General features: G+C 38.1%; 1 protein-coding gene across 3 annotated transcripts in view; it reads left to right on the top strand.

Moving 5' to 3' along the window:
- OPHN1 (oligophrenin 1) overlaps positions 1-26,253 on the top strand; it is a 582,946-nt gene that overhangs the window by 321,596 nt on the left and 235,097 nt on the right. For 2 of the 3 annotated variants that reach the window (XM_027093626.1, XM_027093625.1), the window contains exons 7-10: positions 12,027-12,137; positions 14,738-14,842; positions 16,663-16,792; positions 19,300-19,403. In XM_027093626.1, the coding sequence (XP_026949427.1) occupies positions 12,027-12,137; positions 14,738-14,842; positions 16,663-16,792; positions 19,300-19,403 (450 nt within the window). The remainder of the gene's footprint in view (positions 1-12,026; positions 12,138-14,737; positions 14,843-16,662; positions 16,793-19,299; positions 19,404-26,253) is intronic. The other variant, XM_027093627.1, reaches the window with a different exon arrangement.

The following is a 26,253-nucleotide window of genomic DNA, read 5'->3' as shown; positions in this document are numbered from 1 at the left end:
ATTAATTATTGATTCAGTTCCTATGTGCTGCTTTCACTGAATCCCACAAATATTAAATTGTATTTTCATTTTCATTTGAAAATACTTTTTAATTTTTCTTAAGGACTCCTCCTTGACCCATGTGTCATTTAGAAATGTGCTGATTAATCTCCAAGTATTTTGGTGTGTTCCAGCTATTTCTGGTTTTTGATTTCTGTGTAATTTAACTGTGATCTGAGAGCATACTTTGTATGATTCCTGTTCTTTTAAATTTGTTCAGATGTATGTCCCAGAATGTGATTGATCTTGGTGATTCTTTTGTGTTAGCTTGAAAATAAGCTGTTGTTGGATGAAGTGTTCTATAGATGTTGATTACATCTACTTGCTGATGGGGTGTTCAGTTCAATTATGTCTTCATAAGCATACCTCAGAAATATTGTGGGTTTGGCTACAGACCACTGCAATAAAGTGAATATTGCAATATAATGAGTCACATGATTTTTTTGTTTCCCAATGCATGTAAAAGTTATCTTTACATTATCCTGTAGACTGTTGAGTGAGCAATAGCATTATATTTTTTAAAATGTACATACATTAATTTAAAAATATTTTATTGCTAAAAATTGCTAACTATCATCAGTCAATGCAGTGTTGCCATAAACCTTCAATTTGTAAAAAACACAATATTTGCAAAGCACAATAAAATGAAGCACAATAAAATGAGGTATACCTGTACTGATTTTCTGCTTCTTCGATCTGTCAACTATTGGTAAAGGAATGGTGAAGTCTCCAACTCTTAATAGTAGACTCATCTATTTCTCCTTGCATTTCTATCAGATCTTGCCTCACGTGTTTTGATGTTCTGTTATACATAATAAGGGTTGATATATATTCTTTCAGAATTGACCTATTTATTATTATGTTATGCCCCTTTTTTTTCCTGATAGCTTTCAATTCTCTGAAGTCTCCTTTTTTGGAAATTAATAGAGCTACTCCAGCTTTCTTTTGATTTTTGTTGGCATGGAATATTTCTTCATACCTTTACTCTGAAAAATGTTTAAATTTTTAAAATTATTTTTTAATTGAAGTATGGTTGATTTACAATATTATATTAGTTTCTGGTGTACAACATAATGATTCAGAATGTTTAAAGTTCTACTCCATTTAAAGTCATTACAAAATAATGGCTATATTTCCCTGTGATGTACAGTATATCCTTGTTGCTTATTTATTTTATACATAGCAGTTTGTGTCTCTTAATTCCATACCCCTATATTGCCCCTCCCCCTTTCCTGCTCCCCACTGGTAACCACTAGTTTGTTCTCTATATTAGTGAGTTTGTTTCTGTATTGTTATATACATCTGTTTATTTTATTTTTTAGATTCCACATATAAGTGATAACATAGAGTATTTGTCTTTCTCTGACTTATTTCACTAAGCATAAAACTGTCTAGGTCCATCCATGTTGTGGCAAATGGCAGAATTTCATTCTTTTTTATGGCTGAGTAATATTCCATTGTGTGTGTGTGTGTGTGTGTGTGTGTGTGTGTGTGTGTGTGTGTGTGTATCACATCTTATTTATTCTTTCTTCTTCTGTTGATGGACACTCAGTTTGCTTCCATATCTTGATAGTTGTAAATAATGTTGTTATCAATGTTGTGGTAGATGTATCTTTCTTTTTCTTCTTTTTTTTTTTTTAACATCTTTATTGGGGTATAATTGCTTTACAATGGTGTGTTAGTTTCTGCTTTTTTTTTTCATAGTTTCTGCTTTATAACAAAGTGAATCAGTCATACATAAACATATGTTCCCATATGTCTTCCCTCCTGCGTCTCCCTCCCTCCCACCCTCCCTATCCCACCCCTCCAGGCTGTCACAAAGCACCGAGCCATTATCCCTGTGCCATGCGGCCGCTTCCCACTAGCTATCTACCTTACTACGTTTTTTAGTGTGTATATGCCCATGACTCTCTCTCGCTCTGTCGCAGCTCACCCTTCGCCCTCCCCATAACCTCAAGTCCATTCTCTAGGAGGTCTGCGTCTTTATTCCTGCCTTACCCCTAGGTTCTTCATGACATTTTTTTTTCTTAAATTCCATATATATGTGTTAGCATATGGTATTTGTCTTTTTCTTTCTGACTTACTTCACTCTGTATGACAGACTCTAGGTCTATCCACCTCATTACAAATAGCTCAATTTTGTTTCCTTTTATGGCTGAGTAATGTTCCATTGTATATATGTGCCACATCTTCTTTATCCATTCATCCGATGATGGGGACTTAGGTTGATTCCATCTCCGGGCTATTGTGAATAGAGCTGCAATGAACATTTTGGTACATGACTCTTTTTGACTTTTGGTTTTCTCAGGGTATATGCCCAGTAGTGGGATTGCTGGGTCATATGGTAGTTCTATTTGTAGTTTTTTAAGGAACCTCCATACTGTTCTCCATAGTGGCTGAACCAATTCACTTTCCCACCAGCAGTGCAAGAGGGTGCCCTTTTCTCCACACCCTCTCCAGCATTTATCGTTTCTAGATTTTTTGATGATGGCCATTCTGACTGGTGTGAGATGATATCTCATTGTAGTTTTGATTTGCATTTCTCTAATGATTAATGATGTTGAGCATTCCTTCATGTGTTTGTTGGCAGTCTGTATATCTTCTTTGGAGAAATGTCTATTTAGGTCTTCTGCCCATTTTTGGATTGGGTTGTTTGTCTTTTTGTTATTGAGCTGCATGAGCTGCTTGTAAATTTTGGAGATTAATCCTTTGTCGGTTGCTTCATTTGCAAATATTTTCTCCCATTCTGAGGGTTGTCTTTTGGTCTTGTTTATGGTTTCCTTTGCTGTGCAAAAGCTTTGAAGTTTCATTAGGTCCCATTTGTTTATTTTTGTTTTTATTTCCATGACTCTAGGAGGTGGGTCAGAAAGGATCTTGCTGTGATTTATGTCATAGAGTGTTCTGCCTATGTTTTCCTCTAAGAGTTTGATAGTTTCTGGCCTTACATTTAGGTCTTTAATCCATTTTGAGCTTACTTTTGTGTATGGTGTTAGGGAGTGATCTAATCTCATACTTTTACATGTAGCTGTCCAGTTTTCCCAGCACCACTTATTGAAGAGGCTGTCCTTTCTTCACTGTACATTCCTGCCACCTTTATCAAAGATAAGGTGTCCATATGTGCATGGGTTTATCTCTGGGCTTTCTATCCTGTTCCATTGATCTATCTTTCTGTTTTAGTGCCAGTATCATACCGTCTTGATAACTGTAGCTTTGTAGTATAGTCTGAAGTCAGGGAGCCTGATTCCTCCAGTTCCTTCTTTTGTTCTCAAGATTGCTTTGGCTACTCGGGGTCTTTTGTGTTTCCATACAAATTGCAAAATTTTTAGTTCTAGTTCTGTGAAAAATGCCAGTGGTAGTTTGATAGGGATTGCATTGAATCTACAGATTGCTTTCGGTAGTACAGTCATTTTCACAATGTTGATTCTTCCAATCCAAGAACATGGTATATCTCTCCATCTATTTGTATCATCTTTAATTTCTTTCATCAGTGTCTTATAATTTTCTGCATACAGGTCTTTTGTCTCCTTAGGTAGGTTTATTCCTAGATATTTTATTCTTTTTGTTGCAATGGTAAATGGGAGTGTTTTCTTGATTTCACTTTCAGATTTTTCATCATTAGTGTATAGGAATGCCAGAGATTTCTGTGCATTAATTTTGTATCCTGCCACTTTACCAAATTCATTGATTAGCTCTAGTAGTTTTCTGGTAGCATCTTTAGGATTCTCTATGTATAGGATCATGTCATCTGCAAACAGTGACAGCTTTACTTCTTCTTTTCCGATTTGGATTCATTTTATTTCCTTTTCTTCTAATTGCTGTGGCTAAAACTTCCAAAACTATGTTGAATAAGAGTGGTGAGAGTGGGCAACCTTGTCTTTTTCCTGATCTTAGTGGAAATGCTTTCAGTTTTTCACCATTGAGGATGACGTTTGCTGTGGGCTTGTCATATATGGCCTTTATTATGTTGAGGAAAGTTCCCTCTATGCCTACTTTCTGCAGGGTTTTTATCATAAATTGGTGTTGAATTTTGTCAAAAGCTTTCTCTGCATCTATTGAGATGATCATATGGTTTTTCTCCTTCAGTTTGTTAATATGGTTTATCACATTGATAGATTTGCATATATTGAAGAATCCTTGCGTTCCTGGAATAAACCCCACTTGATCATGGTGTATGATCCTTTTAATGTGCTGTTGGATTCTGTTTGCTAGTATTTTGTTGAGGATTTTTGCATCTATGTTCATCAGTGATATTGGCCTGTAGTTTTCTTTCTTTGTGACATCCTTGTCTGGTTTTGGTATCAAGGTGATGGTGGCCTCGTAGAAGGAGTTTGGGAGTGTTCCTCCCTCTGCTATATTTTGGAAGAGTTTGAGAAGGATAGGTGTTAGCTCTTCTCTAAATGTTTGATAGAATTCGCCTGTGAAGCCATCCGGTCCTGGGCTTTTCTTTGTTGGAAGATTTTTAATCACAGTTTCAATTTCAGTGCTTGTGATTGGTCTGTTCATATTTTCTATTTCTTCCTGATTCAGTCTTGGCAGGTTGTGCATTTCTAAGAATTTGTCCATTTCTTCCAGATTGTCCATTTTATTGGCATAGAGTTGCTTGTAGTAATCTCTGATGATCTCTTTATTTCTGCAGTGTCAGTTGTTACCTCTCCTTTTTCATTTCTAATTCTATTGATTTGAGTCTTCTCCCTTTTTTTCTTGATGAGTCTGGCTAGTGGTTTATCTATTTTGTTTATCTTCTCAAAGAACCAGCTTTTAGTTTTATTGATCTTTGCTATTGTTTCCTTCATTTCTTTTTCATTTATTTCTGATCTCGTCTTTATGATTTCTTTCCTTTTACTAGCTTTGGGTTTTTTTTTGTTCTTGTTTCTCTAATTGCTTGAGGTGCAAGGTTAGGTTGTTTATTCGAGATGTTTCCTGCTTCTTAAGGTGGGCTTGTATTGCTATAAACGTCCCCCTTAGAACTGCTTTTGCTGCATCCCACAGGTTTTGGGTCGTTGTGTCTCCATTGTCATTTGTTTCTAGGTATTTTTTTATTTCCTCTTTGATTTCTTCAGTGATCACTTCATTGTTAAGTAGTGTATTGTTTAGCCTCCATGTGTTTGTATTTTTTACAGATCTTTTCCTGTAATTGATATCCAGTCTCATGGCGTTGGGGTCAGAAAAGATACTTGATACAATTTCAATTTTCTTAAATTTGCCAAGGCTTGGTTTGGGACCCAAGATATGATCTATCCTGGTGAATGTTCCATGAGCACTTGAGAAAAATGTGTATTCTGTTGTTTTTGGATGGAGTGTCCTATAAATATCAATTAAGTCCATCTTGTTTAATGTATCTTTTAAAGCTTGTGTTTCCTTATTTATTTTCATTTTGGATGATCTGTCCATGGGTGAAAGTGGGGTGTTTAAGTCCCCTACTATGAATGTGTTACTGTCGATTTCCCCTTTTATGGCTGTTAGTATTTGCCTTATGTATTGAGGTGCTCCTATGTTGGGTGCATAAATATTTATAATTGTTATATCTTCTTCTTGGATCGATTCCTTGATCATTATGTAGTGTTCTTCTTTGTCTCTTTTAATAGTCCTTATTTTAAAGTCTATTTTGTCTGATATGAGAATTGCTACTCCAGCTTTCTTTTGGTTTCCATTTGCATGGAATATCTTTTTCCATCCCCTTACTTTCAGTCTGTATGTGTCTCTAGGTCTGAAGTGGGTCTCTTGTAGACAGCATATATAAGGGTCTTGTCTTTGTATCCATTCAGCTAATCTGTGTCTTTTGGTGGGAGCATTTATTCCATTTACATTTAAGGTAATTATCGATATGTATGTCCCTATTCCCATTTTCTAAATTGTTTTGGGTTCGTTATTATAGGTCTTTTCCTTCTCTTGTGTTTCTTGCCTAGAGAAGATCCTTTAGCATTTGTTGTAAAGCTGGTTTGTTGGTGCTGAACTCTCTCAGCTTTTGCTTGTCCGTAAAGGTTTTAATTTCTCTATCAAATCTGAATGAGATCCTTGCTGGGTAGAGTAGTCTTGGCTGCAGGTTCTTCTCCTTCATCACTTTCTGTATGTCCTGCCACTCCCTTCTGGCTTGTAGGGTTTCTGCTGAGAGATCAACTGTTAACCTTATGGGGATTCCCTTGCGTGTTATTTGTTGTTTTTCCCTTGCTGCTTTTAATATGCTTTCTTTGTATTTAATTTTTGACAGTTTGATTAATATGTGTCTTGGCGTATTTCTCCTTGTATTTATCCTGTATGGGACTCTCTGTGCTTCCTGGACTTGATTAACTATTTCCTTTCCCATATTAGGGAAGTTTTCAACTATAATCTCTTCAAATATTTTCTCAGTCCCTTTCTTTTTCTCTTCTTCTTCTGGAACCCCTATAATTCGAACGTTGGTGTGTTTAATGCTGTCCCAGAGATCTCTGAGACTGTCCTCAGTTCTTTTCATTCTTTTTTCTTTATTCTGCTCTGCAGTAGTTATTTCCACTATTTTATCTTCCAGGTCACTTATCTGTTCTTCTGCCTCAGTTATTCTGCTATTGATCCCATCTAGAGTACTTTTAATTTCATTTATTGTGTTGTTCATCGTTGCTTGTTTCATCTTTATTTCTTCTAGGTTCTTGTTAACTGTTTCTTGCATTTTGTCCATTCTATTTCCAAGATTTCGGATCATCCTTACTATCATTATTCTGAATTCTTTTTCAGGTAGACTGCCTATTTCCTCTTCATTTGTTAGGTCTGGTGCATTTTTATCTTGCTCCTTTATCTGCTGTGTGTTTTTCTGTCTTCTCATTTTGCTTATCTTACTGTGTTTGGGGTCTCCTTTTTGCAGACTGCAGGTTCGTAGTTCCCGCTGTTTTTGATGTCTGTCTCCAGTGGCTAAGGTTGGTTCAGAGGGTTGTGTAGGCTTCCTGGTGGAGGGGACTTGTGCCTGTGTTGTGGTTCATGAGGCTGGATCTTGTCTCTGTAGTGGGCAGGTTCACGTCTGGTGGTGTGTTTTGGGGTGTCTGTGGCCTTTTTATGATTTTAGGCAGCCTCTCTGCTAATGGGTGGGGTTGTGTTCCTGTTTTGCTAGTTGCTTGGCATAGGTTGTCCAGCACTGTGGTTTGCTGGTCGTTGAGTGAAGCTGGGTGCTGGTGTTAAGATGGAGGTCTCTGGGAGATTTTCGCCATTTGATATTATGTGGAGCTGGGAGGTCTCTTGTGGACCAGTGTCCTGAAGTTGGCTCTCCTACCTCAGAGGCAGAGCCCTGACTCCTGGCTGGAGCACCAAGGGCCTTTCATCCACACGGCTCAGAATAAAAGGGCGAAAAAGTAGAGGGAATTAGTAGAAGTATGAGGAAAGAAAGAAGGAAAGGAGGGAAGGAAGGAAGGAAGGAAGAAAGAAAGAAAGAAGCAAAGAAGGAAAGAAGGCAGGAAGGATAGAAAGGAGGGAGGAAGGAAGGAAGGAGGGAAAGAAGGAAAAAGACAGAAAGAAGATACAGTAAAAATAAAATAAAGTATAATAAAGTTATTGAATTAAAAAATTCTTATTTAGAAAAAAAAAAGGGGGACGGATAGAACCTTAGGACAAATGTTGGAAGCAAAGCTATACAGACAAAATCTTACACAGAAGCATACACATACACCCTCACTAAAAGAGGTGAAGGGGGAAAAATCATAAATCTTGCTGTCAGAGACCACCTCCTCAATTTGGGATGATTCGTTGTCTAAAGGAGGGAAGGAAGGAAGGAAAGAAAGAAAGAACGAAGGTAAAGTATAATAACGTTATTAAAGTTAAAATTGATTATTAAGAAAAAAATTTTAAGAAAAAACCATGGACGGATAGAACCCTAGGACAAATGGTGGAAGCAAGACTATACAGACAAGATCTCACACAGAAGCATACACATACACACTCACAAAAAGAGGAATAGGGAAAAAAATCATAGATCTTGCTCCTAAAGTCCACGTCCTTAATTTGGGATGATTGGTTGTCTATTCAGGTATTCCACAGATGGAGGGTATATCAAGTTGATTGTGGAGCTTTAATCCGCTGCTTCTGAGGCTGCTGGGAGAGATTTCCCTGTCTCTTCTTTGTTCTCACAGCTCACAGGGGCTCAGCTTTGGATTTGGCCCTGCCTCTGCGTGTAGGTCGCTGGAGGGCGTCTGTTTTTTGCTCAGACAGGACGGGGTTAAAGGAGCCGCTGATTCGGGGCACTCAGGCCGGCGGGGAGGGAGGGGCACGGAGTGCGGGGCGGGCCTGCGGTGGCAAAGTCCGGCGTGACTTTGCACCAGCCTGAGGCCCGCCGTGCGTTCTCCCGGGGAAGTTGTCCCTGGATCCCGGGAACCTGGCAGTGGTGGGCTGCACAGGCTCCACGGAAGAGGGGTGTGGAGAGTGACCTGTGCTTGCACACAGGCCCCTTGGTGGCGGCAGCAGCAGCCTTAACGTTTCCCGCCCGCCTCTGGGGTCCGCGCTTTCAGCTGCGGCTCCCGCCCGTCTCTGGGGTTCGCGCTTTTAGCCGCGGCTCGCGCCCGTCTCTGGAGTTCCTTTAAACAGCGTTCTTAAACCCCTCTCCTCACGCACTAGGAAACAAAGAGGGAAGAAAAAGTCTCTTGCCTCTTCGGCAGGTGCAGACTTTTCCCCGGACTCCCTCCCGGCTAGCTGTGGTGCACTAACCCCTTCACGCTATGTTCAAGCCGCCAACCCCAGTCCTCTCCCTGCGCTCCGTCCTCAGCTCGCAGCCCCGCCCGCCCCGGCGGGTGAGCAGACAAGCCTCTCGGGCTGGTGAGTGCCGGTCGGCACCGATCCTCTGTGCGGGAATCTCCCCGCTTTGCCCTCCGCACCCGTTGCTGTGCACTCCTCCACGGCTTCGAAGCTCCCCCCTCTGCCTCCCGCAGTCTCCTCCCGCAGTCTCCGCCCGCGAAGGGGCTTCCTAGTGTGTGGAAACTTTTCCTCCTTCACAGCTCCCTCCCACTGGTGCAGGTGCCGTCCCTATTCTTTTGTCTCTGTTTTTTTCTTTTTTTCTGTTGCCCTACCCAGGCACGTGGGGAGTTTCTTGCCTTTTGGGAGGTCTGAGGTCTTCTGCCAGCCTTCAGTAGGTGTTCTGTAGGTGTTGTTCCACGTGTAGATGTATTTCTGCTGTATCTGTGGGGAGGAAGGTGATCTCCGCGTCTTACTCTTCTGCCATCTTCAAGGTCCCCCAGATGTATCTTTTTGAATTAGTGTTTTTGTTTTCGTTAGGTATATACCCTGCAATAGAATTGCTGGATTATATGGTAGTGGCAGCCTTCGGTCCAGTGTGGAGCTGTGACTTCAGGCAAATGATGCTGGAGTCTTCTCTTGGTTCAGGCTGGTGTGTGCACCTAGGTAGTCACAGGAAACTAGTCAGTGAGACACACAGTTTCAGTCGGCCCTTTCTGCCTTGCTTTAGGAGCAAGCAAGCATTCATGTGCTCCTCAGGAGCAGAATCCAGGCTTTCTGCAGCCTTTCTGATAGTCCCACTGGTCCTCTGACCAGCTAAGGGGGCTCGTCTTCCCTTTGTTGAGCCCCAGGGCTGTGGGGCCTAATATGTGGCTTGAACCACTCACTCCCCAAAGAGAATCCCCACCAGTGTAATCTCCCTTTTCCTCTGAGTCCCCTCCCAGGGGCATGAGTCCTGACCTGATTGCTTCTTTTCCCTATCTACCAAGTTCTGTGTGTGTCTTTCTTATAGCCTTAGTTGTACAGGAGTTTTTATGCTAGTCTCCAGTTAGTTTTCAGTGAGAATTATAGATATATTTTTGATGTGTTTATGGTGGGATGAACATACTCCTACTGTGCCATCTTGATTCAAGTCTCTTCATAACTTTACTTTTAATCTATCTTTGTCTTTTATATTTAAAGTGATGTCTTATACATAACATATAATTAACTCTTATTTTTTATGTGTCCTCACAGTCTCAGCTTTTTAATTGGTGTATTTAAAGTGATTATTGATATAGTTGGATAGATATCTACCATGTTTGTTACTGTTTTCTATTCATTGCCTCTGTTCTTTGTTCCTTTTTTTGTCTTCCATTCTTGTTCTGCATTCTCTTTTTTTCAATTGGAAATTGTAATATGATTCCATTTTTTGTCCTTTCTTAGCATATCAGTTGTACTTTTTTAAAAAAAAACTTTCTTCGAGGTTATCCTAGTGTTTTCAATATGCATTTACAGTTAAGCCATGTCTACTTTCAAATAACATTATTCTACTTCATTGGTAGTACAGGAACTTTATAACAGTATTTCCAATTTCTCCCTTGAGTCCCTGATAATATTGCTGTCATTCATTTCACTTTTTCATAATCTCTAATCACCAAATACATTGTTGCAATTATTATTTTGGACAAACTCTTATTTGTAAGATCAGTTAAGAATAAGAAAAATATAAGATTTTATTTTACCTTCATTCATTGCTTCTCTAGTGCTCTTCTTTATGTTGGTACACATTTCTGACCTATATCATTTTCTTTCTTAAGAACTGTAACACTTCTTGGACTCAGAGTCTACTGGCAACCAAATCCTTCAGTTTTTGTGTTTTTTGTGAAATTGTTTAATTTTCCTTCACTTTTGGAAGATAATGTCACTGGATACAGAATTCTAAGTTTGTGATTTTTAAAAATTTCAATGCCTTAAACATTTTACTCTACTCTCCTCTTTTTGCATTTTTTTGAAAAAAGAGAAGTCTTATCCTTACTCCTCTTTGAGTAAGGTGTTTTTTTCTCTTGCTTCTTTCAAGATTTACTCTGTGCCTTTTACTTTCTGTACTTTCAATATGACATGCCTGCATGTAGATTTTTTGGTATTTATCCTGCTATTATTCTCTGAGCTTCCTCAATCTGTTGTTTGTAACTGTGTTTAACTTTAGAAGGTTTTCAGTCATCATTACTTTAAATATTTCTTCTGTTTCTCTCCTTCATTTCCTTCTGGCATTCCTAGTATGCATATCTTACACCTTTTATAATTGTCCAACATTTCTTGAATAATCTACTCTATCTTCTTTATTCCATTTTGTCTGCATTTCAGTTTTTGAAATTTCTATTGGCATATATTCAGTTCACTGATTCTTTCCTTAGCCTTGCCCAGTCTGTTGGTGAGCCCATTAAAGGCATTCTTTATTTTTGCTAGTGTTTTTGATTGCTATCATTTCCCTTTGATTATTTCTTCAAATTTTCATGTCTGCTTATATATTATCCATCTGTTCTTGTGTATTGTCCTCTTTTCCATAACAGCCTTTAGCTGTAATCCCTGGTTCTATGATTTCACCATCCACCATCTCTGCCTTCTTTGAGTCTGATTCTGATGCTGATTCTTCAGACTGTGTTTGTTGGTTTGTTTTTCCTTTTTGCATGCCTTGTAATATTTTGTTGAAAGCTGAACATGATGCCCTGGGTAAAAGGAACTGAGGTAAAAAGGCCATTATTATGAGGTTTTATGCTTATCTGACTAGGATTTAGGCTGTGCTTAGTTTGCTATAGCTGTTCTTGTCAGAGGCCAAAATTTCCTCTGGTATCTTTGTTTTTTGTCTTCCCTATTGTCTTTGGATTTCTTCAGAGAGATATTCTTAAATAAGGTTTGATACTGGTTACAGCAACAGGCTTCTGCTTCTGGGCTTCTGCTCTGGCAAGCTTGGATTCTCCATATTCAACTCTCTATCCAATTTTTGAGGCAGTGGTTTTTCCTCTGACTTCAATGCTCTGTTGGTTCTAAGAAGAGTTGTTGATTCTCAGCTTAGCTTTTCCTTGTATGAGGATGGTCACAATAACTTCCAAGCTTCTTACTTGTTAGGCCAGAAACTGGAAATCTTGCATCAGTCACTTTTTCTATCTTGGCTTTATGTTCCCTATCTGTAAAATAAAGGGATAAGATCACTGCTTGGTGGCACAATTCTCCTCCAGCCCTAACATTCTGTTGAATCCGTAAGAACTGACTTACATGAATGACTATGCTGTTATGTGACATTTGTTACCCTTCTTCTACAGGCAGACCTCCAGGTGGACAAGGAGAGACACAATTTCTTTGAGTCGTCCCTTGATTATGTTTATCAAATCCAGGAAGTTCAGGAGTCTAAGAAGTTCAATATTGTGGAGCCAGTAAGTTCTATCTGTTGATGAATGGTCTAAAAATATTTACCAAATCTCAGGTAAATGTGGAGAACTTTGATTATAAAATTGGAGTCTCCAAGAATATGAAGGATAGTCAGTGCTTAGTAATGAATGTCACAGAAGTAGACACACTGGCTTATGTTACTCTTGCTCTCTCACTAATATTCTCTCTCTCACTCTTCTTTTCCCTCCCCCACACTCCTTCCTCCCCCATTTCTCTCTATAGCTATGATTTTTTCTTTATCTTTCTTTTCCTCCTCTCCTTCCTTCCCTTCCTTGATTTCTCTGTCACCTTTCATTTTACCTTGTTCTCCTCCCTTCCTTCCTCTCATACTTTCATAAGGTTTCTGAATGTACTCATCATATCCCAGACACTGTTCTAGGAACTCATGTTCCTTGCATTCAGTGACTTCCCATTCTACTATTTTTACTTCCATCTTTTGAAAATTTTTCTAATTAAATAGCCTTAATTTATTATAAAAGATGACGGGCTGTGGTTTGACAACTATGTTGAATTTTAACAACTTTCTTTTTTATTATAAAATAATGTAGAAAACAATGTAAAAAACAATTGCAGAAAAGCTATAAAAACTTATATGTAGAACAAAACAAATACAACAAATCTCCCATACAGAGCTGATCACTGTTAATATTGTGGCATTTTTCCTCCTAAATTCCCTGTGTATCTGTTATATTCCTTTCTCTATCTATTGTGCATGTGTACTTGTAGAGGTGTGTACACATGTGCATGTGTGTTTACACATGTTACACATGAATATGTATATATCTGTGTACATGTGTATCTGTGCTCACAGTTGTATATATCTGCATATGTATATGTGCAAACAAGTATTTATTAATTTATCCAATAAGCATTTATTGAGCTTCTGTTATGTGCCAGGCACAGTGCTAAACACTGGGTATCCTATAGTGAAAAAGACAGACTCAGTTTCTGTCTTTATGAAGACTATACTTTCATGGGGTAGACAGAAGGGAAAGAAGGATACACATAAATAAAATAACTATAAGTTGTGATAAGGACTAAAACAAAGAACAAGAACAGACAGCTACTTTAGATCAAGTGGTCAAGGGGCACCTCTGAAAGTGTCATTTAAGATGAGATCTAAAGAAAGAGAAGATGAGGCAATGTGAATAATGGGGAAAGAACATTCCAGGCACAGAAAAACACATGTGCAAAGTCCGTAAGTTAGAAAAGAATGATGTGCTCAAGGAATGAAAAGATTAATGCCTTTAGATACTGGTGAGAGTGGCAGGAAACAATATCTGACAGGAAGGCATAGGATCTGTAAGCATGGTGAAGGGGTTAGGTTTTAGTCTAAGTAAAGTAGAAAAATCACTGATGGGTATTAAATAGGATATGACATGCTGATTTTGTTGTGTGGAGAAGGACTTGGAAGTGGGCAACAGTGGGATTGAGGAAACCAGTTCGGAGGCTACTGCAGTGGTCTAGGCAAGCAAAAATGTTGCTTTGGGTTCAGATGGTGGTAGTAGAAACAGAAAAGAATGATTGGATTAGAGATATATTTTAGAAGCAAAACTGACAGGAATTACTGATTGATTAGATTGAGATGTGAGTGAAAGAAATCAGAATACTTTCTGGCTTGATTGACTGAGTGGGTGGTGGTGTCATTTCCTGAGATGGGAAACCTTGGAGAGAAACAGGAAGAATGTCTATATAACTGTGTGTGTGCTACACACACTCATATGCATTTATATGTATGTGTACATATATATGTACATATATATAACTATATATGTATATATACATACGTGTATAGTACATAAATGTGTACATAGTTTTTATATGTTTATGTATATATAGTTTGTGTTTATGTACATATATACACACATATTTATGTGTTTGTATGTATATATGTGTGCACATATTTATATGTACTCACCTGTTTACTTTCTAAAAAGAACAGAGCAGTTTTTACTACTTCCTATTACACTCTACTATTACCAGCATTGAGCATTGCTTTTAAAATGTTTGTATTTGATAGATGAAGATTGTATTTTCTTTTGTTTTTATTTGTGTATATTTGATTTTTATTGGGGTTGAACATTTTAAACATTAAAAATATATTTTATTGATCATTTCTACGTCTTCTTCTGCAATGTCCCAACCCCTCCCTGAAACATTTCTAACTTGAAAATTGGTTTTCAAAAAAAATATCCTTGGATCTTTTAGCATTATGACAGTCTTCATTATGCCATTTAGCCATTTTAATTTATTGCGTACCTATTCTGTGCCATTCCTGAGGATATAAAGACACAGTCTATTCCCACATTATGTCCATATTGTCCACATTATGAATGGTTTTATATGCTATCTGAAAAGGGTATTGATGAATAAATTTGGTAATAGTTCTTATTTTGTAGATCTGAGTCCAGTGTTAATGTTTAACCTAATAAAAGAATAGCTATGTGTAGACCTGTTTGTGTTTGTGTTACTGCTTTTAACACTATACTCCACTGTGTGGAGTTTCTTTTTGTGCATCTATTTCCTTTATTTGATTAATGAGAAGGTGCTGGTGATAAAGTTATTTTTATACATTTTTCCCTAGGTCTTGGCCTTTCTTCATAGCCTCTTCATTTCCAACAGCTTGACCGTGGAGCTCACACAGGATTTCCTCCCATATAAACAGCAACTCCAGCTCAGTTTACAGAATGTGAGTTTACATGTGGGTTTCTTCACCTGTCTCTGCATTCCAATTGGATTTCAGCTCTAATATCTTGACCTTGGAGTTCTAGGTTATTACATCCCAGATAATTTGTCAGGACAGACTGGTATGGATCACAAATGTTTTAGTGTACTAGATTGTTCTTACTCTTCCAGTTTCAGCTCTTCCCTGTGTTTGAGGCTGACCATTGTTCAAACCCACCCTTCTACCCACTGACGTGTCTATCTATCCAATATTTATTAAATGTTGCTAGTTTGTTATATCTCTCCCAGATCAGAAACCACCTATGCGCTTTTTAAAGCACAGGTCTTATGCTCCTTCCCTGCTAGTTAGTCAGGACACTCTCTTTGTAGGTTTTATTACCACAAATGCCCATTTTCCCCTCTTTTCCTTTTCTCACTACTTTTCTCATTACATTACTAGAGTTGAATAAATTATTTTTAAAGGTTGTCTCCACCTTCTTTCCCATGCTGTTTCTTTTTTTTTTTTTTTTGCGGTACGCGGGCCTCTCACTGTTGTGGCCTCTCCCATTGCGGAGCACAGGCTCCGGACGCGCAGGCTCAGAGGCCATGGCTCACGAGCCTAGCTGCTCCACGGCACGTGCGATCTTCCCAGACCGGGGCACGAACCCGTGTCCCCTGCATTGGCAGGCAGACTCTCAACCACTGCGCCACCAGGGAAGCCCATCCCATGCTGTTTCTTATAGATGGGCATAGGCACACCCTTCCCTTCCTTGTCACATATATTATTTTTCTCATTTACTTATTTAACCCACATTTAACAAATACTTAGGTATGTAATGAGCATATACTCTGTGCCAGACATTGTAAAATGCACTGGACATACCATAATGAGGCATGTTAGTTTTTGCCTTCAAGGAATATATAGTCTCTTGGAGCCGAGAGATATAAACAGAGATATATCATAATTACTTATGAAAAGTGCCAAAATACAGTTAAGACCAAAAAAGTTAAAGCATAGAGAGTGGAATAATTGACTATCTGGTACAGTAAAAGAAGGCATCACTGAGTTAGTGACTTTGGACTTGTTACATTGCATAAAATTTATAGTTGTATTTTTAGATGGAAACGGTAAGTTGAAGTGGAAATAAACTTTACTTGGTTGTTTAGGAGAATGCTGATTTACAGGTATTGTTAATTGTTGTTTTTCTTTCTGGGTACTGTCTTTCACCAGAATGTGAGCGCCCCTCTCTTCTGCTGATTTACAAAATATTCCTATAACCAGGAATATTTAGTTGTGTACTTTTAAATATATTACTTCTTAACATTAGCTTTTGCTATTCATGGGCATGAAAACATAGGTTTTCCATTAACCTATGTTCAAAGAGAGCACCCTGTCATATCCTTTATTCTAATGGCCTGGATTTGATTCAGAGTCAAGTAGGCAGTAGCTTTACTTGAGGCAGAATGTAGAAGTTGCCGTGATAATATTATCTTTGGGAACCTTCTTTATAGCCTCCCTTTTCGTAAGGCAGGGGTCAGTCTGATGCTCAGAATTCTTAGAGCCTTTATTTATTGGAGACTTTTGTCATTTTCATTAGAAAATGTCTCCCAGATGCGGTTTTATGGGTACATTGGTATTTATGTTTCCCTCTCCCATTTAGACTTTAGTACTGTTAAACTCCACTAAACTGTTTTCTAATTACTATGCCATTCAACATTTGTTTTTTTGCTATGTTGTAGCACATGGTGAAAGCCAAGAAAACTCTGCACTGGGTCTCTGACCAGTGAATGCTTATTCATCATGATGGTGATGATGATAATGATTATGATGATAATGTCTTACAGACAAGAAATCATTTCTCCAGTACCCGAGAAGAGATGGAAGAACTTAAGAAAAGGATGAAAGAAGCTCCACAGACATGCAAACTTCCAGGACAGCCAACCATCGAAGGCTATCTCTATACACAAGAGAAATGTATGTGGGAATACAGGGATAGCTACTGGGTTTCAGTAGGCTGACACCAGCTGCCACTTGGCTTCTCCAAACTCCAGGCACCCATATAGTTCATAGACCCCTGCCAGCTATACCTATTTGGAGAGTAGTGTGGGAACAGAGAAAACAAAAAGGAAGGAGAAATTGGAGGAGGAGGTTAAGGATTTGTCTTACAAAGGCTGTGGGATGATAAGACCTAAGGTTTTCTCTGAGATTCAAAATGGGGATTGTTAATTGCTTAATCCTTTCAATGACTCTTTGGGGCTAAAAGGGAGGTAGGAGAAAGGAGACATAAAATAATACTTATTATACCTACTATATTCCAGGCATGGTGTTAAGTGCTTTAAATATACTACCTCATGAAATCTTTGAAACCACCTTATCATACCCATTTTACACATGAAGCCACCGAGGCTTAGAGAGATCACTAGTTGAAAGTCACCCAACTATCATGTATCAGGGCTAAGTGTAAATTCAGGTTTGGGAAATGCCAAAACCTATGCTCCTACAGCTATACCCTATACCTTCCACTGCCTTAGGATGATAAACTTGCCCTTAAAGCACTACACAACCATTGCGATTTCAGTGAGCAACACAGTTGTTCATTGCTAACCAAGGAAAATGGGTTAACTTATCTGGTCACTGAATATCGCAGAGGGTTCAAGCTTTTCTACCTCCTAAATAACATTATGTAAACCTGTATGTGCTATTTGATTTTCCTTTTGAACTATGACCCAATGTCCCCAAAGCCTGTGATTTCATTCCCTGACCAGAATTATTCTACCTGGTGAGTAAGCAAATGAGACTACCCAGAGGTTACCAGTGGCAAAACCCACTGAAATCCACAAAACATAGTATTTCAGCAGTGATATTATCATGCTTTTCATCCCTTAGAGCAACTCACTTTGATGGTTTTCAAAGATGTGTTCTTCTATTTGTCAGGTTCATCTCTTCAACTCTCCATTGCAGGATCTCTCAGTCTCAGTGGTATTGACATTTCAGGCTGGCTAATTCTTTGTTTCGAGCAGTTATCCTATGCATTATAAGGTGTTTAGAAGCATCTATAGCCTCTCCCCACTTTATTCTAATAGCACTTCCCAGGTGTGATAACCAAAAATGTCTGTAGACATTGCCAAATGTCCCCTGGGAGGCAAAATTGCCCCTACTTGAGAACCACTGTTATATTATAAGAGAGGCACAGAGTAATGAGTATGTAATCTTGGCTCTAATATCAACTAACTATGTGATCCTTCTATGCCCCAGTTTTCTAATTTGTTAAATGGATATGACATTCCTACTCAGTTGAATGTACGCTTACTAAGAATCATTTTTGCCAAACAATATGCAATGCATTGGGGGTACAAAAAATGGATCAAGCTTGGTTTTTGCCCTCAAGAAGTTCACAGTCTGATTAAGACACAAGTATATCGAGAACTATAATGAAATGTGTTGAGCACTGCATTTGGGGCATATATCTAAGGGCTTCACTGAGGAAGTGATATATGAACTGAAACTTGAATTATGACTGGGAGTTTGACAGGTAAAGAAAATGGCAAAGAAAATTCCAGGTGTATACCACTGCATGAATAAAGGCACAGAGGTGTGTGAGGTTATAGTTTGTTTGTAGGGTCTTGGTTTTACAAGGACAGTCCTGGTTTATACTTGTTGTCCTGATATAATTAGTGATAGTGCCTTATTCACTCTTAAATATGTCTTGAACTTGGTCTATATATTATATTGCCACCTATTTTTTTGGTAACTGAATATAATTCCATGAGACAAGAGCATAGAGGTGAGGGTGGCAAAAGACAAAGTTGGAAAGGTAAATACGATCACATTATAAAAGGCTTTGTGAGCCAACCTAAGGAGTTTGGAAAGAGTGGGAAAGCCATGGGTGGTTTATAATAAAAAGAATGATATAAATAAACCTATAATTAAAAAAAATATTTCTCTAACAAAAGAGTAGAGAATGGGCTAGAAAGGAGTGATCACAGATAGGGGAAACCAAAGAGAAGGCCACTGAAAGAATTAATTGGAGAAATAGTGAATTTTTGTTTTGTTTGAAATAGCTCATAAAACATTTTTTAAAAAGTCAGAAATAGGGTCCTGAATGAATTCAGTTCTGAAAGGGGTGAAAGGAGAGACATGTAGGGGATTGAAGGGCAGGTTACAAGGAAGGAGGAGCAGAAGATTACAGATGTTTCCAGATCATACAATAGGATATATAATGGGAGCATTCACAGGGAACATGGCAAGGAGAGTGGTTTGGAGCAAGCCAGAGCAGATGTGGAAAGCAGTTGATGATGATTAGGTTATCCATCTGTGTAGTGGGCAAGTGGTACTGCACGGCTGGAGCTCAGGGGAAAAGTAGCACTAGATCTGGATCATGACCATGAAGAATAATCTGTACACAGCTTCTGTCTTAGGGGTGGACTGACCATGAAGACAAAATACTTATTCTATCAGCTCACTGTTGCCTATCTTTGTAGGGGCTTTGGGAATATCCTGGGTGAAATACTACTGCCAATATGAGAAAGAGACCAAAACGCTCACCATGACACCTATGGAGCAGAAGCCAGGTGCTAAGCAGCAGGTCAGTTCTTTTATGGGCCACATTTTTTTGAAATACATCTGTGACTGCATCTCAGAAAAGAGTATATGTTGACTTTGTGTCAAAGAATCAAGTCCACCACTGTTGTGTGAAGCCATGACTTCATATGTTCTTTGTGGCCTAAGTTTGCATTGGGCCAGATACTACTCAGTTGAGTGAAAAATCTGTGTTAATGATTCTAGGCCTTCTGAAAGTGCCTGTACGCTTTTAGATCATTATTACAAGAGTCTATCACATTGTACAAAGAAAATTTGCAAAAAAATATGGTTAAATTGGAGGAGAGTATTACTTGCTTTTAAGAAGGCTCTACTATAGGATTCCTTTAAATAGTTAAGACTTTAAAATACAAAACATTTTCCAAAATTCCTTTTTTCAAGGAGTATTCTGTTGCCTAAAGTTGGAATAATCTATACCCCACATTGTATGTAATGCTCAAATATCTTTAAACAGTTAATGCATCTTCTTCTGCCCTCCAAACTTTCCCCTACTCTCCAAAATGGCAAGATGAGTTTAACACACTGAGAAGATAGTTCACTAACCTGGAGGAACCTGATCTTATATATATATGTTATATTATGTTATACATTATATATTATTTTTTATGTATGACCACCCAGCTAAAAAAATTATTCTGTTATCTCACTTTTGCCTATCTTGGTAGGGGCTTTGGGAACACATGCACACACACACACACACACACATACATACACACACACGCACACATGTACACACACCTGAAGGTTTCTTAAGATAAAAGCTGATAGACTGACTCTTCATATTCTAAAAGTAGTTAAGTGTGTCCCTTTAACTGTTTCTCAGACAGGGTCTTAGGGCATATTTTTAAGGATTTCCCTTATTTACAAATTGTTTATAAAGTGAAAAAAAGATTTACTTGTTAGCATTGAAAGTTGTGGTGCATGAAGACCCAATTTCGATAGGCAGAAATTTGGAGACTTTTTCTCCGTTGCTGGTGCTTTCCATGGAAGATCTCTCTTATGTGGCTTATTCATAGGAAATTAGTGATGATTGAGATTTGGTGGCAGACTGTTGAAAAACTGCTTTTCTTTTTTGTCATTAACCACAAGTTTTGCCACTCTGCTTTGAATGTGGATTAGACATGGGATGCACCTCTAACAGAGCATACCATATTGGGTCTCCACAACCCTCATCCATGTTTCTATGCAGGCCAGTTATTCATCCATGAATCCAAAACTCTCCTTAGTTTCCAGTCTGCCAATTGCCAAAGAACCTTTCAACGTGGTTCCAATAAATTGTGCTGTAGCACAGAATTTGTCCCATTTCTGTCAGAACTTAGCTTATGTATCTGACTGGCAAGTGCTTTTAAGTAACACTGTCCTGTAGTCTCTTTCTTTTCTTTTTCTACACACATTACTTTCCAAACTTTGGACTTCAAAGTTCCTTTCTTAGGCAGGTCCTACTGCAAAGCTGAGGCCAGAGGCAGCAGATACCACGTTCATAGGTTCTTAGCAGATGAGAGCAAGCCCTTCTTTTAGTTACTCTTTCCCCCTGCCCTTTTAATTGAGTGGCTACTTGCAAAACTGCAGTAAGTGTCAGCCTAAGCAATTTAAATATGGGACTCTTTATGGAATGGAAAGAGGAACTTGCTTGACCATTTACAGCAAAGGGGAGGTGGAAGTAGTTACTTTAATTTCCATAAACTGAATTGGAGATGGTTTCTTCTTATCATTTCTCTCAGTTCCTTTTACTAGTTTGTGTTTTAGAAAGGTAAATAATACAAATAAGTGAGACTATAATAATGATAACACCATAAAAGCCACTATTTATTCAATGTTTGCTGTTCACCAGGCTCTGAGCTAGACATTTGCTGCCATGGGCCATTTACTTTCTCAGCAGCACTGTGAAGTATCATTAGCCCAATTTGGAGTTGGAAGAATTAGCTCTCTTTCTGACTGTGGTACTTACAAGTGTACTCTAGTAGTTCAGCTTATCAACTTCCATTTGGGTTGTACTGCTTACTTTACAGAGCACAATCCCAAATACTATTTTATAAGATTCTCATCCCTTCCCTTTCAGGTAGTTGTAAGAGGCAAGAGAGCTACATTTTGAATCACAATAACTAGTTTTACCTATTTATTCATTTACTTATTCCTTCATTCATTCTTCATATCAAATATTTTTCCCTTCCAGTTATACTGAGATATAACTGACATACAGCACTGTATAAGTTTAAGGTGTACAGCTTAATGATCTGACTTACATACAATATGAAAGTATTATCACAATAAGTTTAGTGAACACCCATTGTCTTATACAGGTACAAAATTAAAGAAAAATTTTTTTTCTTGTAATGAGTACTCTTAGGATTTACTCTCTTTACAATTTTCATATATAACATACAGAAGTGTTCATTATATTAATCATGTTATACATAACATCCCTAGTATTTACTTATCTTACGATGGGAAATTAGTACCTTTAGATGCCTTCGTCCAATTCCCTATTCCCCCAGCTTCCACCTCTGGTAAGCACAAATCCAATCTCTGTTTTCTATGAGTTACTTTGTTTATTTGTTTGTTTATCAAGTATAATTGACCTGTAACACAATGTTAGTTCCTGATGAACAACATAGTGATTCGGGATTTCTATGTATTATAAAAGGATCACCATGATAAGTCTAGTTATGATCTGTCACCATATAAAGATAGTACATAATTATTGATTATATTCTCCATACTGTACATTTCATACCTGTGATTCATTTATTTTGTAACTGGAAATTTATACCTCTTAACCTTTCTCACCTATTTTTCACACCCTGCCCCCCCTTTCCCTCTGGCAGCCACCTGTTTGTTCTCTGTACCTATGATTCTATTTCTGTTTCATTATGTTGGTTCATTTGTTTTGTTTTTTGGATTTAACATATAAGTGAAATCATATGGTATTTGTCTTTGTCTGACTTGTTTCACTTATCATAATACTCTCGAGGTCCATCCATGTTGACGCAAATGGCAAGATTTCATTCCCTTGTATGGCTGAGTAATATTCCATGGTTTTTATATACCACATGCTTTTTAATCCATTTATCTACTCGTGTGCACTTAGATTGCTTCCATATCTTGGCTATTGTAAGTAATGCTCAACATAGGGGTGCATATATCTTTTCTAATTAGTGTGTTTGTTTTCTTCCGACAAATACCCAGGAGTGGAATTGCTGGATCATATGGAAGCTTTATGTTTAAATTTTTGAGGAATCTCCATACTGTTTCCCACAGTCGCTGCACCAATTTAAATTCCCACCAAGAGTGTACTAGGGTTTCCTTTCCTCTACATCCTCACCAATATTTGTTATTTGTGGTCTTTTTGATGATAGCCATTCAGTCAGATGTGAGGTGACATCTCATTGTGGTTTTGATTTGCATTTCCCCAATGATCAGCGATGCTAAGCATCTTTTAATGTTCCTGTTGGCCATTTGTTTGTCTTCTTTCAAAAAATTCAGGCCCTCTGTCTATTCTTTAAATAGTTTTTTTTTTAACTTTGAGTTTTATGAGTTCTCTGTATATTTTGGATATTAACCCTGTATCAGATATATCATTTACAAATATTGTCTCCCATTCAGTAGGTGGCCTTTTCATTTTGTTTATAGTTTCCTTCGCTGTGCAAAAGCTTTTTAGGTTGAAGAAATCCCATTTGTTTATTTTTGCTGTTGTTGCCCTTGCCTGAGAAGACAGATCCAATAAAATATTGCTAAGCCTGATGTCACAGAGAGAACTGCCTATGTTTTCTTATAGGAGTTTTATGCTTTCAAATCCTACACTTAAGTCTTTAATTCATTTTGAGTTTATTTTTGTATATGATGTGAGAAAGTAGTCCAGTTTGATTCTTTTGCATGTAGCTGTCTAGTTTCCCAACATCATTTATTGAAGAGACTGTCTTTTCCCCATTGTATAGTCTTGCATCCTTTGTCATAGATTAATGGACTACATAAGTGTGGGTTCATTATTGGTCTCTCTGTTCTGTTGCATTGATTTATGTGTCTGTTTTTGTGCCAGAACAATAATGTTTTGATTACTGTATCTTTGTAGTATAGTTTGAAATCAGGGAGCATGTTAACTTCAGCTTTGTTCATCCTTCTCAAGATTGTTTTGGCTACTCAGGGTTTATGCATTTACATACAGATATTAGAATTACGTGTTCTAGTTCTGTGAAAAATGCCATTGCTAGTTTTATAGTGATTACATAGAATCTGTAGATTACCTTGGGTAGTACGGTCATTTTAACAATATTAATTCTTCTAATCCACAAGCATGGAGTATCTTTACATTTGTTTGTATCATCTTCAGTTTCTTTCATTAGCATCTTATAGTTTTCTGAGTACAGGCATTTTACCTCCTTAGATTATTCCTAGGTATTTTATTTTTTATGAGATTATAAATGGGATTATTTTATTAATTTCTCTTTCTGATAGTTTGTTGTCAGTGTGTACAAATGCCACAGATTTCTGTATATTAATTTTGTATCCTGCAACTTTACTGAATTCTTCAATGAGTTCTAATAGTTTTTTTGGTAGCATCTTTAGGATTTTGTATATGTGGTATCATGTCATCTGCAAACATTGACACTTTTACTTCTTCCTTTCCAATTAGGATTTGTTTTCTTTTTTCCTTGTCTGATTGCTGTGGCCTGCAATGCCAATACTATGTTCATTAAAACTGGTAAGAGTGGGTATCCTTGTTTTGTTTCTGGTCGTAGAGGAAATGCTTTCAGCTTTGCACCATTGACTATGATGTTAGCTGTGGGCTCATCATATTTGACCTTTATTACGTTGAGGCATGTTCCCTGTATATCAATTTTGTTAAGAATTTTTTTTATCATAATGGATGTTGCATTTTGTCAAAAGCTCTTTCTGCATCTCTTGAGATGATCATATGATTTTTTAGTCTTCAGTTTATTAAGTGGTGTATCACATTGATTTGTGGATATTGAACCATCCTTGCATCCCTGGGGTAAATCCCAGTTGATTATGGTATATGATCCTTTTAATGTACTGTTGAATTGGCTTTCCTAAAGTTTTGTTGAGGATTTTTTTCATGTATGTTCATCAGTGATATTGGCCTGTAATTTTCTGTTTTTGTGGTGTCTTTGTCTGATTTTGATATCAAGGTGATGCAGGCCTCACAGAATAAATTCAGAAGTGTATTGCCACTATAATTTTTTGAAATAGTTTGAGAGGAATAGGTGTTAGTCTTCTTTAAATGTTTGGTAGAATTCACCTGTGAAGCCATCTGGTTCTGTACTTTTGTGTGTTGGGAGTATTTCTTTTAATTACTCATTCAGTTTCATTACTGGTAATTGGTCTGTTTGTATTTTCTATTTCTTCTTGATTCAGTTTTGGAAGGTTGTACATTTATCTCTAGGAATTTCTCTTAGGTTGTCCATTTTATTGGTGTTTGATTGATCATAGTAATCGCTTATGATCCTTGGTATTTCTGTGTTGTTGGTTGTAACTTCTTTTTTATTTCTGATTTTATTGATTTGGGCCCTCTCTCTTTTTTCTCAATGACTCTGGGTAAAGATTTATCAATTTTGTTTATGTTTTCAACCATCTCTTAATTTAATCTATCTTTTCTATTTTTTGCTTTTTAGTCTCTATTTCATTTATTTCTGCTCTGATCTTATGATTTCTTTTCTTGTAGTGACACTGGCTTTTGTTTGTTCTTCTAGTTACTTTATGTGTAAGGTCACGTTGTTTATTTGAAATTTTTCTTGTTTCCTGAGATAGGCTTGTATTGGTGTAACATTCACTTTTAGAATTGCTTTTGTTGCATTCCACAAATTTTGGATTGTTTTGTTTTCATTTTCATTTGTCTCCAAGTATTTTTGATTTCCTCTTTGATTTCTTCAGTGATCCTTTGGTTGTTTGGTAACACAGTGTTTATCCTCTACATGTTTATAGGTTTTTTTGCAGTTTTTTTCTTGTAGTTGATTTCTAGTCATAGTGTTGTGGTTAGAAAAGATACTTGATATGATTTCTATCTCCTTAAATTTACCGACACTTGTTTTGCATCCTAGCTTGTGATCTATCCTGGAGAGTGTTATGTGCACTTGAAAAGAATGTATATTCTGCAGCTAGCTTTTGAATAGAATGTCTTATATATAAAAAGAGGCCCCTCTTTTGGTGGGGCCTACTATTATGGGCAAACTGGTGGGCAACCCCCCGTGGTTGGTTGCCAGGCCCTGCCTACTGCTGAAGCTACCACCTGCTGGTGGGCTGGTCTGCATTCCATTGCAGTTGGCTGTGGGGCCCAGGGAGTCCTGGAACTGGTTATTTCCCCATGGTAGTTTAGGCTGTGTCCTGGTCCTTACCCACTGGTGGGCTTGGCCAGGTCACTGGTTGGCTTCTTGTGAAGCCCAAAGGAAGGGTCCCAGAGCAGGTGTCAAGCTGCTGCTGGGTCAAGCAGGGGTCTAAGGACTGGTGTCAGCCTGCTGTTTGGTGGGGCTGGATCCTGGGTAAGCTGGCTGTGGGGCACAGTATGTCTCAAAGCTGGTTTCAGCACACAGCTGGGCAGTGTTGGAGCCCATTGTATCCTGGGGCTGTTGCCTGCCTGCTCCAGAGTAAGGCCAGTGCCTGGAGCTTTTGCCCACTTACTGGTGAGCAGGGCTGAGCCCTGTGCTCTCTGTTAGATGACACTGGGTCCTGGAATGGCTGGGTAGTCCAGGGGGACCTATTGCTGCTGCTAGCCTGATGGTGGATGGGGCTGTTTCCCTCTGTGGCTGGACTAGCATGTCCTAGGACTTTTTCCAACTAGCTGGTGGGTGGGGCCAGGTCTGACATTAATAAGCTACAAGGGG

Source organism: Aethalodelphis obliquidens, unplaced genomic scaffold (genome assembly GCF_003676395.1).
Source record: "Aethalodelphis obliquidens isolate GAN/ISIS:26980383/991018 unplaced genomic scaffold, ASM367639v1 scaffold85, whole genome shotgun sequence".
Classification (NCBI taxonomy): domain Eukaryota; kingdom Metazoa; phylum Chordata; class Mammalia; order Artiodactyla; family Delphinidae; genus Aethalodelphis; species Aethalodelphis obliquidens.
Note: the sequence above shows the minus strand (reverse complement) of the source record. Positions and strands in the feature narration are given on the sequence as shown.